This window comes from Chenopodium album, chromosome 7 (assembly GCF_948465745.1).
Source record: "Chenopodium album chromosome 7, dcCheAlbu1.1, whole genome shotgun sequence".
Classification (NCBI taxonomy): domain Eukaryota; kingdom Viridiplantae; phylum Streptophyta; class Magnoliopsida; order Caryophyllales; family Amaranthaceae; genus Chenopodium; species Chenopodium album.
This window is the reverse complement of record NC_137840.1, coordinates 3,508,969-3,528,536: the sequence shown is the minus strand read 5'-3', so window position 1 is coordinate 3,528,536 and position 19,568 is coordinate 3,508,969. Positions and strand designations below refer to the sequence as shown.

The 19,568-nt window shown below is 35.8% G+C and overlaps 1 protein-coding gene across 1 annotated transcript; it reads left to right on the top strand.

Moving 5' to 3' along the window:
* The first annotated feature begins 1,112 nt into the window (after window positions 1-1,112).
* Window positions 1,113-14,535, top strand: LOC145638821 (glycerol-3-phosphate dehydrogenase SDP6, mitochondrial-like). Its single transcript, XM_081689861.1, has 6 exons — window positions 1,113-1,510; window positions 5,018-5,491; window positions 6,691-7,022; window positions 11,134-11,294; window positions 13,243-13,498; window positions 13,757-14,535. The coding sequence occupies exons 1-6, from the start codon at window positions 1,153-1,155 to the stop codon at window positions 14,054-14,056; spliced, it is 1,881 nt and encodes a 626-aa protein (XP_081545987.1). The 5' UTR covers window positions 1,113-1,152; the 3' UTR covers window positions 14,057-14,535.
* Window positions 14,536-19,568: the final 5,033 nt, after the last annotated feature.

Below are 19,568 nucleotides of genomic sequence, written 5' to 3'. Positions count from 1 at the left end.
ACTATAGCCCTAAGACTCACTAAGACTCAAATATATGACATTTTTTTATTCTCTTTATACTATATAAATAACAATATTAATGAACAAAGCTATTTAGAGTCATGCTATTTAGATTGGAACTCACGCTATTTAGAGTCAGACATTTGGGGTGAAGAATTGGAATTCACGCTATTTAGAGTCATGCTTGGAGATGATTGGGGTTGAGATGAAACATTGAAAAAGTTGGCTAAATTTTGAACAGGGAAAATTTCATAATTTTGATTTTGGTTTTGTTGAGAAACTAGATTTTGAAATTGAGAATTTTGCATCAAATTCATTAAGGAATTCAAGTCAAAGTTTTGGCTAGGTTCCGCCATGTATGAACTGCAGTGCTTGATGTAGAAATGGTGGCTTTGGGTGTGCTGTAAAAGTGGTGGAGGTGGAAAATGTGAGAATTGGTTTTGGATGAAAATTAAAAAAAATAGTTATTGAGTTCAACTAACCATTGCAATGAGTAATTATATGTAGGAAAATGTAAAAAAAAAATTAAAAAATTAAAAAAAATAAGGTGGGTTCCACTCAAGTCTTAAGTTGAGTCTTGAAATTTCAAAACTCAACTTGAGACTTGTCTAAGATTTTAGAAGAAAAATGGGGAAAATCTTAGACATAGGTCTTAAGACCCAAAATGATGATGTCACCCCATGCTAAACTTGCTCTAAGTAATCTATATAATACAAAACAGATGGTTTTTTCGGGCGGTTTGACACCTCTAAATTTTACAATAATGTTATTTTATTCAATGAATCCATGATCCGCGGCCTGGATAATAAATTGATAGGCGCGTTACGAAACTAGCTACACACGTGGCCTAATCCCATTCAATTCTTTTCTATTCAAATTTTTAAGCATGACTGGTGGACCTGCGCCTTAATATTCAATACCTGAACTAAAATACTCGCCCTTCCTTTTTGCTGACTGTATAATTACACCTTCACAATTACCAAAACACCCTCATTCCTACTCTCAATTTCTCACCATTATAAGGGCATAATCGTCAAATCAATCCCCCAAAAACCCATTTAAAAAAAATCTAAAATTTCACATCAATTTTCTCTCTCCTCCATCACTTTCTCTCTCCTACCACACTTTCTCTCTCCTCCATTTCCATCACCAATGGCTTCAACGGCGTTCCGTCTCCGCCGTATCGCCGCCATCGCCGCCGCATCCTCCGCCGCAACAATCACATTAACAGTCTCTTCTTCCAGAAATGACCGCGGAACTACGGTGGGACCCGAAATTCTGGCCAAAGTTTCCGACGCAAACGCCGTCGTTCCGCCTCGACGGGCTCAAATGTCGGCGTTGTCCGGTTCCACCGCCGACAAACCGTTGGATGTGCTCGTGATTGGCGGTGGTGCTACCGGGTGCGGTGTCGCGCTTGATGCTGCTACTAGAGGTCTTCGTGTTGGGGTTGTTGAGAGGGAGGATTTCGCTTCTGGAACTTCTTCTAGGTCTACTAAATTAATTCATGGAGGTTTGTTTAATTGATTTTTATTTGCTTGCTTTTAATTGTTTATTTAGTTTTTGATTTTATTGTGTTTGATTTGATTTGGTCAATTTTGTTGGGCGTTTTGTAATCTATGATTTTATGTATTCTGTACTTGCATTGGAATTTTAATTTGGTCAATTTTGTTGGTATGTTGAATTATAGTTTGACTGATTGTGTTGTGATCGTTAAATTGAATTATGGTCAATTTTGTTGGTTGTGATTGTCACTTTCGGGTAGTCGGTATTTATAATGGTGTTTGGAAATTTAATGATCTGTCGTTACAGGGAGAAATAGGTGGTAACTTTCGGGGTGTTTTAATTGATTTCGATACGGCCGGGTAGAAAACATGGGTATGTGATGTTTTTGATAGGCGCGGTGGTTTCTCATATGGTTATGGTGGTACATTTTCGTAGTTGTGCTTTGGATGGTTATGGACCCTTTTCGTGGTACTTTGAATGATAGTGGTAGTATATTAGGCGGTAGGAAAATGATCAGAATTCAATGCTCTCTGTTTAGTGCCCCCTCGATGGAGAAATGGTTGTTGCGTTGTCCTAGTTTCTCATATATGACATGAGCTCATATATGACAGGAGCTTAGTGAAAGATCCCTCGAAATACTTAGGCTATATTCATACTCTTTACTTTAGTCGGTGGTAAGTTGAAGAGGCTATTTATCAAGATATGAAGTAAAGGCGATTAATTATTTGTTGACTGCTATATATCAATGGGAATAATGATTTATTATTTGGGTAAAAGCTTGCAGTAGTAGATCTTTCAGCCTTTTTTTTAAGGATGCAGTAATGAGATAAATACATAATATCTATATATGCGCATTGTTTTTGCTGGTTGAGGCTGCTCTGCTATCTCCAACGCCCTTCCCCCTCTGAAGCTGGAAGGTGTGATGATGTCATACACCCCCCTCTCTCCCCCAGCATTGCTATATTGTTTGATTATGTATAGGGAGTAATTGGCTAAAAACTAGTTGCTTGAAGTTCCCACAATTAGATACTGTTGAAACTAGATGATATAGCCTGTAGTAGACCTCCTTGAAAGAGGACAACATGCCCATATAATACCATGCCTTGCAATTTCTGCCACATAGATTAGAATATGCTGGAATGCATGAATATGAGGTTGCCTAGGAAGCATGAACTGACATTAACACTGATTTTTTAGGGTAAACTTGGTCTATTACTTTTTCTTAAATTACTTTGCCTACTATATGAACATCAGGATTACCTGATCAAGTGCTTACAGCCTTATACCTTTCCTTTTGTCATTGAGTTGCATTAATTGTGTTAAATATGGTATCAATAAACTTTTACTGATATTTGTATTGCTATCCTCGCCTTGAGTAGCTCCTTGGTGAACAACTGAACTTTAGTGGTATTACATTCTACTTTAGTTTAAGGAAATAGCTGACCTACTTCTATTTCTACTAAAAAAAAATTATGCAAATGTTGTTTGAGTGCTACTTAATTTTATTTATATTTTTAACCACCCCAAGGTTATTAAAAAAAAGTGATCAATTTTTGGACTCTGCAAAACGCTGAATTTTGAATCCCTCAACTTGCCTGGTTACAATATCCTCAAGGCTAGTTTATATTAGATACACAGATCTCGAGAGCCTGAAGATGTCATTTCTCTGGGTTATTCTCACAATCTCATCTTTTGGTATTTACAAACAATTTGTGTCTCAAATCGCCATGAAGAATTATGATGTGTAATTTAGTTGAAATCTTGGCTAGCCTCTTGAAGCTGCTAAGGTAATGAGACATTTGCTTGTGGCATATTTATTGCTGGTGAAATCAATATTTTCAAAGTCTGTACTCTATAGTCCTCTATACAAATATACAATGCTTTTAAGTGTAACCTTTTTATATGAGTCTAGCCTGTTAGCTTTTAGAATCGCCACTTGCGGTGTATAGCTCTTTCAGTATTGCATCAACTTGATATGGATCAGTCAATACTTTACCTGTGCTATGAAGTTTTTATGTTTGGTGGCAGCCAATGAAACTGAACAAGATTGCTTCAGTGAGAAGTGGCTGATCCTGAGCTTTGGCTTAATTAAAAAATTAGTTCATGAATTTGTGCAAGAGATTTATGTGCTCTACACGACCTTCTTAGGTCCAGAATTGTCCGTGCTATGTTAAGAAAATTTGGATTTGTATTCATAGAATGTCTTATGGTGGAATATTTTTTCTGATTTAATTAATCTTGGTGGTGTTTGAAGACTGAAAGGAAAATTTGTTTTTGTAGGGAGAGGAAGTGTCTTAAAAATATATATATTCATCACATCTGACAGCAATTAGAAGGGTTAGCTTATTGATAAGTGTTTCTGAAAATTAAATCTCCTGGCATTTGATTGTGGCTAGCTTATCTACCTTGCAGTTCACACTCCATTTTATCATACGGGGGTATCCAAATAACTTCTTAGCTGTTTATAATAAAGGAGGCCAAAGGGTTTAATGTATCCAATTAAATTTCTGGTTAATATAAACCTTTCTTAAGGTTTCAAAACATTGTGAAATGTTTTTGAGAGTTGTGCCATCACTTGGCTGGGAATTATTTTATCAGAAATACAAATACTAGAGCCATCCCCTGCTGAAGTTCTTTTCTTTCCTTTGATGAAAGAAAGCATTTTTAAGGATCAGAAGTTGAATTGGTGGACCTGTTAGATAATTCACCTTGGTGAACAATCATTATCCAAATGACAATCTGCTGTCAAATTAACAGAATTCTGAGTCAGCTTAAAAGCAAGTGTGAGAAGAGAAAAGCAAGTTGACACCACATTGCGTCTTTAGTTGATGACTATATTTATATGCATCGTATGTTCCTTGTGCTAGGAAGATCTTTTGTGATGAAGTTACTCATAGAAGTTGTGAGCTCTGATTGCCAAGAAAGTGGAGAATCTGATGCTATAAAATATAAATAGGTGAAGGTGCATGTATGGAAAGGCTTGCTGATTTTAGTAATAGAATTGTACTGGGAGGAATCCACCCCTTGAAGTGGGGTTACTTGTAGTTAGCTTGACTTATCTGATCAATACTAATTATATCCAACCTTCTAATTATTCTAATTCTTACATTTGTTCATTAATAATCGCATAAATTGTCTAAATAATTAACTTAGCTAAGGAACTGACCTGATTTCTAGCAGGCAGCTGGCTTTTAAGGATGTAATTTGGTAGATTTAACAAATTTTATGTCTTTGGGTTATTCTGTAGGAATTGCTTCTTGTTTTGCTGCAATATTTTTCTTGGTTGGTTAATGTATACCTTTTCTTAACAAAGAAATAAATTATTTAATTCTTGGTACGAAGGAATTTCTGGGTGGGCCCTTAGTTTGAACTTTTTCTTTTGATGGGAAATATAGAAGAAAGGGTAAAAGGCGGCGTACATATTGTTCATTTTTCTAAGTTTAAAATATTCACTTCTTCTTTGCATAGCAGTGATTGTTTTACTTATTGCATACTTGTGTCAAACTATTCTTAGGTGTACGCTACCTTGAGAAAGCTGTATTCAATGTTGATTATGGGCAACTGAAACTTGTCTTCCATGCACTTAAGGAACGCAAACAGCTGATAGATAATGCTCCACATCTGTGCCACTCTTTGCCATGCATGACCCCATGCTTTGGATGGTTTGAAGTGGTATACTACTGGGCGGGATTGAAACTATACGATCTAGTTGCAGGGGCAAGATTGCTACATCTATCAAGATATTACTCAGCACAACAGTCTATTGAGCTCTTTCCCACTCTTACAAGAATGGGAAATGATAGAAGTTTGAAGGGCACTGTAGTGTATTATGATGGGCAGATGAATGACTCTCGACTTAATGTTGGTTTGGCATGCACAGCAGCATTAGCTGGTGCCTCTGTGCTAAATCATGCTGAAGTTGTTTCATTACTTAAGGATGAAGCTGATGGGCGGATAATTGGTGCAAGAATACATGACAATCTCTCTGGTATGTATGATAGATTCTATTCACATGTTTCCAAAACTATCTACAGTTGCACAGAAGTCTGTTTTGATTAAATTTAACTGTTGTATAATATCCTCTTCATGATTTTAGAATTTCATCTTTTGATCGAATTCTGTCCAGATTGGTAAAACCAGCTTATCTTTCATGCCTTTTCCTTCTCTCTATTTTATTTGGTACTGTGGGCATGAAAAGAAGTAATTCTTTGAGATGTAACTTTTTTGTTGGATTGTTTTAGTCAACAAAGTTATTAATGTTTAGTGTACAAGCTCTTTTTACTAGTAAATGATTGTACTCTATCAATTTGCGGCTTCTAATCCCTATGCAATTGTCCTTTCTTATCAAAGCATTATCTCTATCTCCTTACAATCTTACTTGAAAAATTGCATAAGACTAATTAATGTTTCTTTATGGTCCCAGCACACTTTTTACTGGTCACTGCTGTGATTCTCTCTTTCTCCACTTGCCTGTGATTTTTATCTTCACTTTCATAACCCCTCCTCCTCCTCTTTTTTTTTTTTTTTTTTTGGTTTTTGTTTTGTATAGGTTCTGTGTCTGTGCACATTAGAATGTCCCCCCCCCCCCTCCCTTTTTTTTTTTTTTTTTTGTGTGTAGGTTAAGTGCGTGTGCCACCTTTGCACACATTAGAATGTACATTTTGTAAAGGAGATCAGGTTTGAGGGTTGTTGTCAATGGTAGAAGAAGGGTTAGAGGAGTATGCTGCTTGTAAGGTTTCCAGCAGGCTGCAAGGACTGGGGAGGTGCTATTGAAAATAAAATAACAAGAAAGTGGAAATTGTTGGAGGTTCTGTTTGTATTCATGGATAGGATTGAGGAAGTGGTTGATTTGATGGGTTAAGGTACATTGTTTTGGCCTTTTGGGTGACATCTCTGGTTTGTAGGGAACCACGAAGGACAGTGATTTAAATAGGATATGAGTCATATGACTCTAGGGCTCTAGGCCTTGGAACTTTAGATGTAACCCCCTAAAGACTGCAATAGCTAATCCTTCCGACATTCACATTTACTTCATGTGAGGCTATGACATCTCCAAGGAATTTCACTTTGTATGGAAAAACCTGAATAGTTCTATATATTCTCATTTTGTAGTGCATATACGTATTTAATTTGTTAATAATGCATATAAACTGTTTCTGGTATTATTCTTACATGCTAGTTAATCAGGTGAGGAGTTTGATACATATGCTAAAGTTGTGGTAAATGCTGCTGGGCCTTTTTGTGACTTTGTTCGGAAACTGGCTGATAAGGCTGCGCCACCAATGATATCTCCTAGCAGCGGAGTACATATTGTTCTCCCTGACTACTACTCTCCAGAAGGGATGGGGTTAATTGTTCCAAAAACTAAGGATGGACGTGTTGTATTCATGCTTCCATGGCTGGGAAGGACATTAGCAGGGACTACAGATTCTAATACTGCCATCACAATGCTGCCAGAACCACATGAGGATGAGATTCAATTCATATTGGATGCTCTCACTGATTACCTCTGCATCAAGGTTAGCGTCATTGTATCTTTACACATGTTTCTAGAGCTAGTCTAATAGGTTTAACCTTGTGATTACTGCACGTTCATATCACTGCATGTTCATATCACTGCATGTTCAGCGTGAAGTGTGAACACACCAATAGTGAATTGTGCTGTAAGAAAATAGAGTTGTTACATTGATTGGGGTCAAATGTATAAAAAAGCTCTAGGCGCACCATGGTGATTTGGAGTTCCCTACGCGTTAGGCGCACCTCTGTTGTATGCCTTTCGCTTCATTGAAACCGCTTTGCCTAGATGCTAGATTATTAAAGGCACATGACCCTTAACTCCTTGCACCTCACTACCTCAGGCACGCTTTTTTAAATACTAATTGGGGTCCTCCTGTCCATTACTGTAGGCATGTCTGAAGCACGCACCTAGGTGATGCAACACAATGCCGTGCCAATGATTAACCCAATTACTGTTGACAAGATTCTATTAAAGTGAGGTTTTGGGGTACCGGGACTAGGTTAGATGTAGATAACTTTACCTATATGATAGCATTCCTTTTTTAGGCCTAGTACAATAGTACAACTTTATGTACCTTTTGTTTTTGTTCTTTTTTCTTTTAGTACAGTTTGCAATGCAATATTGTAATTTAAATGTCTCAAGTTATATACTAAAAAATATATAATAAAGTCATATTTAAAGGCTAAATATCGAGATGAATATACCAAGATCTCACATGACCATGTTTGGAAGTATAAAAAAATGTTAAATTGTTAGATTTCATCTTTCATGGAATCTATCAAGATTTCAAATAGGACAAACATTAATCTATAGTATGCTATTTTTGCATGATATTTTGGTCTGAAGTGCAATTGATTAGCCTTTTAATTAGCAGAAAATAACAAACCTGAGTCATTGCTTTAGTCCTCACTGAAATCCAAAATTGGAAAATAATTATATGTTGACTAAAAGATTTCATTGGAAACATTAGAAAACAATGATGATGCATAATAATATATATATGACTATTTTGTATGAATAAGAACAGTGGAGTTTATGATATATCATAGACAACTTGCAATAAATTTGAGTTATTTCAAATAAAGTAAGGTTAGATTAATTCAAACAAAATAAGTTATGTTAATTTATCGAACAAAATAAGTTTAGACAAAATTAATTAAGATAAATCTTAACAAAATATGTTTATATAATATTATGTACTACCTTAGTTTCCAAACGTTTGTCTCATTTGGAATCTTGAGAGACTTCATGGAAAATAGAATCTAATAAGTTAAACTTTTTTTTTTTCTAATTCAAATAAAAAGTCATGTGGGATTTTGTTAAATACATCTCGATTTGTAATATATACGTAGTAAATTTTTATATATGTATATATTATTTTTATCATATGTAGCTTGAGATATTTTTAATTACAACATTGCATTAAATCAGTGCAAAAATCAAATGGGACAAACATAAAAATGGAGGGAGTACATTTATCTACTAAAAATTTAGTTATCAATCTTATCATATTTTATACATATAAACAACATTCCAAATTTTATCAAGTTGGTAATTAGATTTGTTAGAATGTAATAATTAAGAAATTGGTTTTCAGATCAATTAAATTGAAATTCCAAATTTTATAATTGTAACAAAGAGCTGCATTTTTGTTGTTATAACCGATCAATTATAAAAAAATTCAATTACAAGATTTACAACTACTGATGTAAATAAAAGTTGTAACATTTTGTTGAGTTCCCATTACTCTAAACAAAATAAGTTCCTATAAAATAAGTTCATACTAAATGAGTCAAATAGGACAGACCCTTAACAATTTCAATTGGACAATTAGTAGCATTGTGCCTTTTTGTTAATCATGGAAGGTTGGGAGTTGGGACAGTGTGAGTGTGTGACTATTTATCCTGTACAATTGGAGTATTGTTAAACGCGAGTCTGGGCCGCGCCCGCAAACCAAGAGAAAGAGAGTTCATTTCATAAGATCAAAGGAGGTTCCATCCCAAAACCATATAGCAGTAGGAGGAGTAGCCCCTTAGCCTTATAAAGTGTTTAACTCTCTCTTCTTTCAACCAATGTGGGACACTTACATGTGGTGACACTTGAGAGGTTTATTCTTCAACACTCCCCCTCACATGTAAGGTCCCTTTTAACTTTGTCTCTTGTGATTTTTCGGGTTATAGTGCTTCTTCACTTCCCCTTACATGGACCTACTCTTGGCCAATGAACTTTAGCCATTTAAGGTCCCATATTGTGGGTCTCGCTCTGATACCATATTAAATTTCGAAACAATATAAAATGGGTCTGGCAACCCGAACAAAGAGGAGGAGAGTTTGGTCTACAAACAAGGCTTAAGAGCTTCCATACTAAAACCAATTGGCAATAGTAGGAGTTACTTCTCTACCTTATAAAGTAGAACCACATCTCCTCTTTCTCTAATGTGGGACACTCACAAGTGGGCTACAATGAGTTTCAAAACTCCCCCTTACTTGTGAGTGTCCTTAGAATTAGAGCACACTAGAAGGAACGAATACCCAGTTAAGAACGGCCCAATAAACCTGGGCTCTAATACCATGATAAACGGCCTGGCCTACACCCGTCACAACTGTCCATTTTATACGACTAAGGAGGTTCTACCTCAAAACCATATGAAAATATCTCATATGTCTAACAAGTATGCTTAATTATCTAAATTGTGTTGGATGAAGGTAGACCATATATTTTATCCATGTGTTTAGCCAAACATTTCATAACTTATACAGATAGTTATATTTTAGCCATTACACTTTGTTTGGATAACAAATAAGGACGGAAAGAAAGGGGAAGAGAATGGAAAAGAAAGGGAGGGGAAGGTGAGCTCCTTTTTCCCTCCAAATCTTACCAATTTTGGAGGGATTATGCTTATTAAAGAGAGAGGGAAAATGGACCCTCCCTCTCCTTTCTCTTCCTTGCCCCAATCCTTTACCCAAACAATAGAGTTTGTCCCCTCCCTTTCTTTTCCTTTTTTTTCCTTCCATCTCCTTCTATCCAAACAAAGCGTTACAGTTTGTTTGGATAAAGAAAGGGGATCGAAAAGAAGGGGAAGGAGGAGAAGAGGAAGGGAGGGAAAGGAAGGGGAGGGAAGAATGGTGAGTTTTCCTTTCAAATCTCTCCATCGTTGGAGGGATCAATTTCCTACCATTTAATCATTCCATTTCTCTCCCCTCCAATTCCCTTTCTTCCTCATTTGCTATCCAAATAAAAGATACTCCATCTCTCCATTTCTCTTTCTTTCCTTTCCCTCCATTTCCTTTAATCCAAACACACCGTTAGTGTAAATTCTAGAATGCTACTCTTTTGGTTGATTTTGATCTTATGTTTAAGATGATGCAAATTGGCAGCAAAGTCATGGAAAGTAAGATTGATTTCTTACGGTTTGTTCTTCATTTTTTTTTGAAAGGATATTCCATAAGGATCAATATTGGTTATTGGGCGGGTGCGGGTTAATGAGGGTCTAATTTCATAGGGCCAATAATAAGTTGGGCCAATGCGGGTCGTGGGTAAATAAAAGGTTGATAATGGGCGGGCCAATAAACTATTAAATTGGACAAGGCCATTATTAAGTATATATGAATTTGAAATTATCTATGTATGTAATATTTTTTACATTATCTTTTTTCTTTATTTATTAAATTGCATAAATAGTTTGGCCGTATAATGACCCTACCCAATAAGGGTCATGTTCATTAAAGGCCCTGTCCATTAAAAACTCTTTATGTTTGGCCCTGTCCTATTATCATTGGGCTACCCTACCCAATAACCAGTTCTAATCCTTACCCACCTCTGTATCGTTGAAGTCTTTAAACTTTGTTGTTAGTGGATAGGATAGTTGAGCTGCGTTTAAACACATGATGATTCACCTTATTTACTCTTTTATGTAGTTATTCTGTTTGATATCTTAATATAGAAGTTTTTTTTCCATTTTTATGTTATAGTTAATAGTTTCTACTACCTGCCCATGAAATTGATATCATTCTTAAGATAGTTATAGTTTCTAGATTCTTGGAGTTGGACCAGCTGGTGATGGCAAAAAAAATTAGTTTTAGTTATTCTGTTTTTCTGTTCGTTTGGAATAGGTACGCCGAACAGATGTTCTTTCTGCATGGAGTGGCATTCGCCCGTTGGCTATTGATCCAAGAGCCAAGAACACAGAAAGCATATCTCGTGATCATGTTGTTTGTGAAGATTTCCCTGGTTTGGTTACCATAACCGGTGGAAAATGGACCACATATAGAAGGTATTTTATTTGTTGGTAAAATTTTGCTCTTCAATTTTCATTTTGTATCTAAGACTCTTAAGTATCCGTATCGCTGTGGATTTTTATTCCAAGTCTTTGATATGGGCAATATTTGTGATTTTGAGTTAAAGCATATGCTTTGTGAGCTCTGACTTCTGCTGTGGAATTTGTGTTCTGATGCTTTTAGCGAGATGCTGCTTTTATATAACCTATCACCGTAAAACTTATATTTTATGCGATGCACAAAAGAAGCAACATGACATAATTGTTGCGATTAAATATTAATACAGCTTTTAACATCTTTAGGCCACCTTTTGGTTTGCCTCATGAGACCATGTTTTTTTTAATGTAATATTTAAAGAAAGTCCCACGACAATAATGTCCATAAACATGCTTTTCCTTCTCAAAAACGTCTTAGTTTTTCATAATCATTCATTACTAAGAGGTGTTGTTGAGTGGAAGTGGAGAAATCTAAGGGAACATTTCTTTACAAAATATTTTTTTTCCTGCCTTGGCACACATGCCCTAAGTTTGACCATTAATGTATATTTAAGCATTTATGAAATTATTATTAGTTAGAATTTTTTAAAGATATTTACATGATATTAACGGTTTTTCATACATTGCTCAAAAGTATGTGTTATGAAATAGGCGGCATTGTATTCGATTTGTGTAGAGCAATAATCAATGATATAATAAAAGTGAGAAAGCAGTAAAGAAGATAATCATAACACACGAGGATTTACGTGGTTTGATCAACTAGACCTACTCCAAGGTGGGAGATTTGAGAGCTTTTCTTCACTGTAATGGAGAATTGGAGAGAACAATAGGAATATACAAGGAGTCTTTATTGGCTTAAAGGCTTAGATCACCCAATGGCTCCTTTTTTAACATAAGGTAACTCTGAATTACTTCCCAAGTATAATCCTAGTAGCCATAGAAAGGCGAAACCTAATATTAGGAGACATTAAACAAACAATGCCATGGAGATGTAAAACCATCAATTGGGGCATGTGAGAATGCGCAGACCTTGAAGTCACATGCAACTCTACGTGCAACACTTAACCCTTGCGCGCAACCCTGTTCTCCTCTAGGCTCTCGCTATTTCACCACTGCCTCATTTTCTGCGTTTGAGTCTGCCTGTACTTCTTTGTGCATAGAGATATCGATTATGAGTCACACCAACAATATGATTAGTTAAAAAAAAGTAAAACTGAGTCATACAGAGGGAGTAACCTTTTCTTGGACTTTTGGATGGATTTAGATTTTGTTATATGCTTGGGTAAAGATGTGGCTTGCTAAGTCTCTTTGCCAAATGTTCTCTGTATACAAAACTGAAATATGTATATATGCCTTGGTATCAAACTCTATTACTTAATTCATCATCAAAGCTTTACATGTTTTTGGCTTTAAATGAATTGAAAACGACTTCCCATACTTATGCAAGAATTCAACTATAAGTGAAATGAAGAGTATTGTAGCCATGGAATCAAAAAATCGACTTACCGTCACTGTTCTGAACGGATTTGAATTTGCTGCTCTATGAAACTCCATTATGACACTCTGATAAAAATCACTTCCTCCTGCTTGGTCCTTTATGTAACTGTGACTCATTTCCTTTTTTTTATTTTTCCTTGTGTCAGTTGTTTGTCAAAATTGGCTTGAAACATATCAATTCTGTTAATGAAACATGTTATTTTAAAAAAATAATCAAATTTATCCTTTATTATGACTCACTCGTGTTTTGATAGGATTACTTATATTATTATAGAAAGAATACTTCTAAATCCATCAATTTGAATTTATTAATTTTTTTTTTTCATAAAATGTATTATTCTCTTCTTCACGTATGATTGGGCTCTACATGGCCTCACCCTTGTCTGGTTTTAAGCATAAACTGCTTTGTACCCTCTAGCTCTTTTTAAATTTGTTGTTATGGTTGTTTTAGCATGGCTGAAGATGCTGTTGATGCTGCAATTAAGGCCGGAAATCTTAAAGCCAATGAATGCATGACTCACAACTTGATACTTACTGGCGGCCATGGTTGGGATCCTTCCAATTTTACTGTTATTGCTCAACAGTATGTCCGAATGAAGAAGACGTCTGATGGAAGAGTCGTTCCTGGTGTCATGGACACTGCTGTAGCAAAGCATTTATCGCAAGCATATGGTACATTGGCTGAGCAGGTGGCTTCAATAGCTCAGGTTAAAGCTTTGATCACCCTATATTTTGTCATTTACTTGATTTCTTCTTTCTTATTTTTGCCCTGAATCTTAGCATCAAATGGATTTCATAAATTGGTATAATTATTTGGGAATTCATTACAAAAACACACGTGATCGGTACTATCTGGTTATATGTCTCCTCAAAGTTTTCCAGTTGTCAACTTGTATCCAGAAATGTAGCTAGATTTATTGGTTAGTTTAGATGTGAGGTACTTATTTCTTTTCTTTTATCATCAGAATGAAGGTTTGGGCAAGCGCCTTGCCCACGGATACCCTTTTCTTGAAGCAGAAGTAGCTTACTGTGCTCGATACGAGTATTGTGAGGCTGCGACTGATTTTATAGCTCGGAGATGTCGGCTTGCTTTTCTGGATACTGATGCAGCTAGTCGAGCTCTGCCCCGCGTCATTGAAATACTAGCAGCAGAACATAATTGGGATAAATCGAGAAAGAATGATGAGTTTAAGAAGGCTAAGGAATTCCTGGAGACCTTCAAATCATCAAAAAATGCTCAGTTTCATGACGGTAAACATGAGTAGGATACCTATTTTTATCTTCGATTTACTTTTTGGATCATAGAAGTACTCAAGAATTTCTAACTATTGGCAAAATTCTTGGCATTGCCCTGCATCTTTTGGTCAAGATTGGTTCTTCTCCGAGTCTTCTATAGGGCCAGAAGTTGACCCTTTTACAAATAATGAAACATAATCCCATACTATATTACCGGATTCTGTAAAGTCTAAACCACACATAAAACTGTAAATGCATTTTTTACTTGTAGCAGTTAAATGCATCTTTTCTGACATTAGTAAGCTGGCGTTTGACCCCAGTCATCTAGTTCGAAAGCAGCGGATGTACTAACCATCTTGATCTTTGAGGTCATGTACTCCGTAGCTTATACTGTTAGTGATGAATTTGATACTCGTAGTATATGGGGCGTACATGGATAGGTATTTTAGAGTGTTTCCTTTGTGCTGATGTAAATTTCGTAATTGTCTTTATTCATGCTATTATGTTCTTTAATTGTCAATACAATATCATGGTGGCCCAACACCAGCAGACAGCGAAAAGAAACTCAGGTAGGATTGTAGAGCTTTGCGTCAAAAATCATCTCAGATGGAAATTGTACTATTTCTGGAAACTATATTCTATAATGCCTAGAAAAATTGTGGGAAGATATGCTTGTCGATTTTTGAAATTGTCTCAATGTGGAACTAGTTACTTGTGCAGACTTAGACTTGGTGGAGGGTGAACCTCAAGTTTTTTAACTATTGATTGTTTTTGTTTAATGGGGAAGGATAATTAGGCTAGATTGTTTACTCGTATTTATTGGTAAGAAAGATCTTATTAAAAAGTACCCTCTCACAAATTAGTCAATTCAGCTATATAGGTAAATACTTGAGAGTAATAACGGAAGGTAAGAGATTAAGAGAATCACCTAAATCCAAGCATGTATGGTGGATTCGTAGGGCTTGAAAATACAACCTCAATGTCTTTTCTTGAGTTTTTCACCATATTCAATAAGCATGCTTGGTGTGGAGAATTAAATATGGAAAGTACGGAAGATTTTGGTAAGTACTTGGGGGTACCAACCATCAATGGGAGGGTGACTAAAGCTACTTACCAATATTTGATTGATAAGGTTAATGAGAAGCTTGGAGGGTGGCAATCTAAGACGCTGTCTATAGCTGGGAGAACGACTCTTGCTCAAGCTTGTATCTCGTCCATCCCAACCTACACTATGCAATCTGCAAAAGTTCCTAAGGGAGTTTGTGACACGATTGATAAGAAAACAAGAGCGTTCATTTGGGGTAGCACTGATGAAAAGAGAAAGGTTCACTTGGTTTCATGGGAGAACATCGCTAAGCCTAAGTATGATGGTGGATTGGGGCTGCGATCAATGAGACAATCTAACGCGGCATTTATGGCTAAGTTAGGATGGAGGGTATTGACTGAACCCAATTCGTTGTGGTCAAGAGTTTTGCGGCAAAAGTATGGGGGTGGTAGATGCGATATTGAAATGTTCAAAGCAAAACAAGATGCATCTAATACTTGGCGAGGCATAATCGAGAACATTGATATCCTTAAGAAGGGTATGCGTACAGCAGTTGGGAATGGTCGTGATACTTCATTTTGGTATCATACTTGGGCTGCCAAGGGACCTTTAATTGATGAGATTATAGCTGATCCTCCAGCTGCTTTCCTTGGGCGTAAGGTTCATGAGATGTGGGATTGTAATAGGGGATGGAAGTTCGAGGAGTTTGCGGATTATCTCCCAAAAGAAGTAATGGATTTAATTCAATCCCACGAATTAATTGAAGATGATGAAGCTGAAGATAGTGTGTTCTGGACTGGGTCTCCTACGGGGGGATTTACACTTAAATCAGCAATGGCTATAATTCGTAAGGAGGATGAGCTTACTCAAGAAGAAAGAACTCCCTGGAAGATTATTTGGCGCACAAGGGCTCCTCAAAGAATGAGATTCTTCTTTTGGCTGGCTTATAGAGAGCGTTTGCTGACGAACTCTGCTAGATTTTTGAAGCACATGACTGATGATCCTAGATGTCAAGTGTGTGGGTATGTTGAAGAACATGTTGAACACATATTGCGTTCTTGCCCTGCTGCGATTGCGGTATGGAGAAAGCTCAATGTAAACGTGGATGATGAAGAGTTTCGAAAGCCTCTAAAGGATTGGATTATAAAAAATCTAAGTTGCTCGAGTGTGTTCGACAGGGAGGATTGGAATTTGATCTTTGTTGTGACTTGCTGGTGGTTGTGGAAGTGGAGAAATGCAAGGTCATTTGATAGAGAGGTAGAAATCCCTTTGGATCAAGCTTGTTTCATTTTAGCGAGAGTGGGTGACATAAAATGGGCATATGAAAGAGCTGGAATTAACAAGCTTGGGAAAAGAAATAGGGAAGAGATTCATGTTCGATGGGATGTACCACCCTTGGGGTGGGTTTGTTTAAATACAGACGGTGCGTCGAAAGGAAATCCGGGAATGGCAGGTGCTGGAGGGGTGATTCGAAGTCACACAGGAGAATTCCACGAGATATTTGCCATGAGATGTGGTGTTTGTACTTGCACGAAAGTGGAGCTATTAGCAGTTATGCGTGGGCTGGCGATTGCTTGGAATGGAGGCCATTGTAAGGTGCAATACGGGTTGATTCAGAAGTTGTGGTTCGCTTGTTAGAGGAACCTATCTCCTCTAACTCTCCTTATATTCATATTATCCGGAAGTGCAAATCCCTTATTGCTAGGCAAGGTTGGGAAGTCACTGTCGGGCACTGTTACAGAGAAGCTAATAGAGTTGCTGATTGGTTGGCAAACTATGGTGTTCACATGGAACAGTCGTTAGTCATCTTTGAGGCGGTCCCAGAGGATCTTCGAACCGTTTTATTGGAGGACTTGAGGGGAAGAGCGACTCCGAGAAGAGTGGCTAGGATCGAATAGTTATAGTTGCTAGTTTGTTTCTTGTTTGTTTGTTTTTGTTTTTGTTCGGCGTTTTTGTTTTCTTTGTAGTTCTAGCTTTCTCTTTTTTTTTGGGGGCTTGCCCCTCGTCTCCACCAAAAAAAAAAAAAAAAAAAAAAAAATAAGCATGCTTGGTTAAGGTGAGCTTGTATATTATGATCCAAATAATTACAAAAAGCAACTATTTGGTTTGTAATTTGGGAATGCAAAACCTTTTTTTTTTTTTCGGAATTAAGTAATGCAAAAAAAATCTATTCAAAAATGTCATTTTCAAGCAGATAAACCAAACAAGCCAACAAACAAATTTTTTTTTTTTTTTTTTAAAAAATGTACAAATCAGGCTTTATCATTTCAAGTTACTTTAATTTATTATACTACCTCCGATTCTTATTACTCGCATCAAAGGAGTATTATTTGTTAGATAGAAAATATTCCTTTGTTGCGAGTAATAAAAACCGGAGGTAGGGCCTGTTCCGATTGACTGAACTCAGCTGAACTAAACTAAACTGAACTGAATTGAACTGAACTTATTAATTAGTGATTTATAACTACGGATTAGTGATCTTTGATTATTTATTGATTATTTATTACTATACATATGTGTATATACAAATGTACATATTAAAATATTTACGAAAAATATACTATATAATTATAAAATTTATGGAAAATATATTAAAAACTTGAAACCTCTAAACATTTTAAACACATATACTATTTAATTTAAAAATAAAATAGTATTATGACAAAAGAACACAAAACACTTACATGTATCTAACCCATTTGAACAATGAATTGTATTATTATTCTTATTCTTATTGTTATTGTTGTCATTGTTATTGTTGTCATTGTTATTATTGTTGTCATTGTTATTATTGTCGTCAATGTTATTATTGTCATTGTTGTTATTGTTATTTTTGTTATTATTATTATTGTTATTATTATTGTTATTAACAATATTATTGTCCTTGTAATATGAAATTTGGCTTTATATCATTAACAATATCATTAGACATAAATTAAGAGCTGAACTGAACTGAACTGAACGAACTGAGCTGAACTGAACTGAACTGAATTTCAACGGAAGAGAACAGGCCCATAGTCTCCGTTTCTTATTATGTGCAACAAAGGGGTATCATTTGTGAGACATAAAATATTTCTTTGTTGCACATAATAAGAAACGGAGGTAGTATACACATATACACCATCAAGGATTGAAGCTTTAATTAACCTACTTCAAATTCTAGATCTTCAAATGATTTGTATTAAAATTTTGAATCGGGTAATTTTAGTTGGCTCTATTCAGAATAATTACTATCCAAACTAGATGATGACTTCATACAAAATGCCAAGAAGCAATTACACAAGTCATAAATCTTAGGTGGAACTTATCCTAAATTCTAAATAACAAGGGAGTTAGTAAGTAATCATCATTGAATAATTTGTCTTTGTTATATTGATATTGATCCAAATTAAAGTCACCATGTGTATATCATCATCACATGAATTCTCCACAAAATGGATAAAACAAGATTGGTCATGTAATAGATAATACGTGGTTACTTATAATTAATTTTCTAAAACGACATTTAATTGATAGGAAAGAGTGACAAGTAGTTGCCTTTGCTACGTAAGTCTAGTCATTTACCTATCATCTGCACCACCTTTTATAACTTCATTGAATATATAAATTTAGCTTGTGTAAGCATAAGTTCGATCACAATAATAGAAGTTTCGTGACTTTGTTCACTAGTTGTTTTTTTTTATTTAACAATTTATGTTGATTACTCCGTATAATCCATCGATTTCCTAATGTATTGTAAGAGGATTTGTTATGTTGTTCGGGTATAAACAATGGGTCTTTTGATAGTCCTTTTTTGTGGGGTGAAAAAGATTGGACTCGGACCAAGTGATGACTACACGGCAAACACACGTAAAATGGCCTCGAGGGTTGTGCCGAGGAAAGGCCCTCCTATGCCGAAGTTAGTACAGTGTTTCTAGAGATAGAAAACTATGCAAGATTATTAATTGCTTTTGGCTTAATGTGAATGAATGTAGAGAGATGAGAGTGAAGAACTTTAACCTGGCTTGATTAATAAGTAGGCCTTGAGGTCAAATGAGTTTTACCATGTTAACTGGGCCTTTGACTGACTTAGACTGTCTTAGGAGAGTTGAACCTTACTTTGGGCTTTGTAATTGAATCATTTGTGACCAGCCCAATTAAAGTAAATTGGACCCAAACAATTACGTTGAGAGGGATATAATAGGACGATCATATTATGCAATAAATTGAATTTGTATACTTCACAAGGATAAGAAAGATCATTTCAAAAGACAAGATGAGTAACTCACCTGACTCAAATAGATCTGATAGTCTGATGCTAAAGACATATTAATGTCCAAATCTAATTTGAATTGGATGATTTGAAGTAAGTGGAACAAAACAATAATTGACCAGATTAGTAAATAAAAAAGACCCTTGGCGACAATTTGGTAAAAAAAAAATAGCTCCGACGACAATTTGGTAAAAAAAGCTAACCTTAAGCGAGAATTTGATAAAAAAAAAATAATAAATCATGC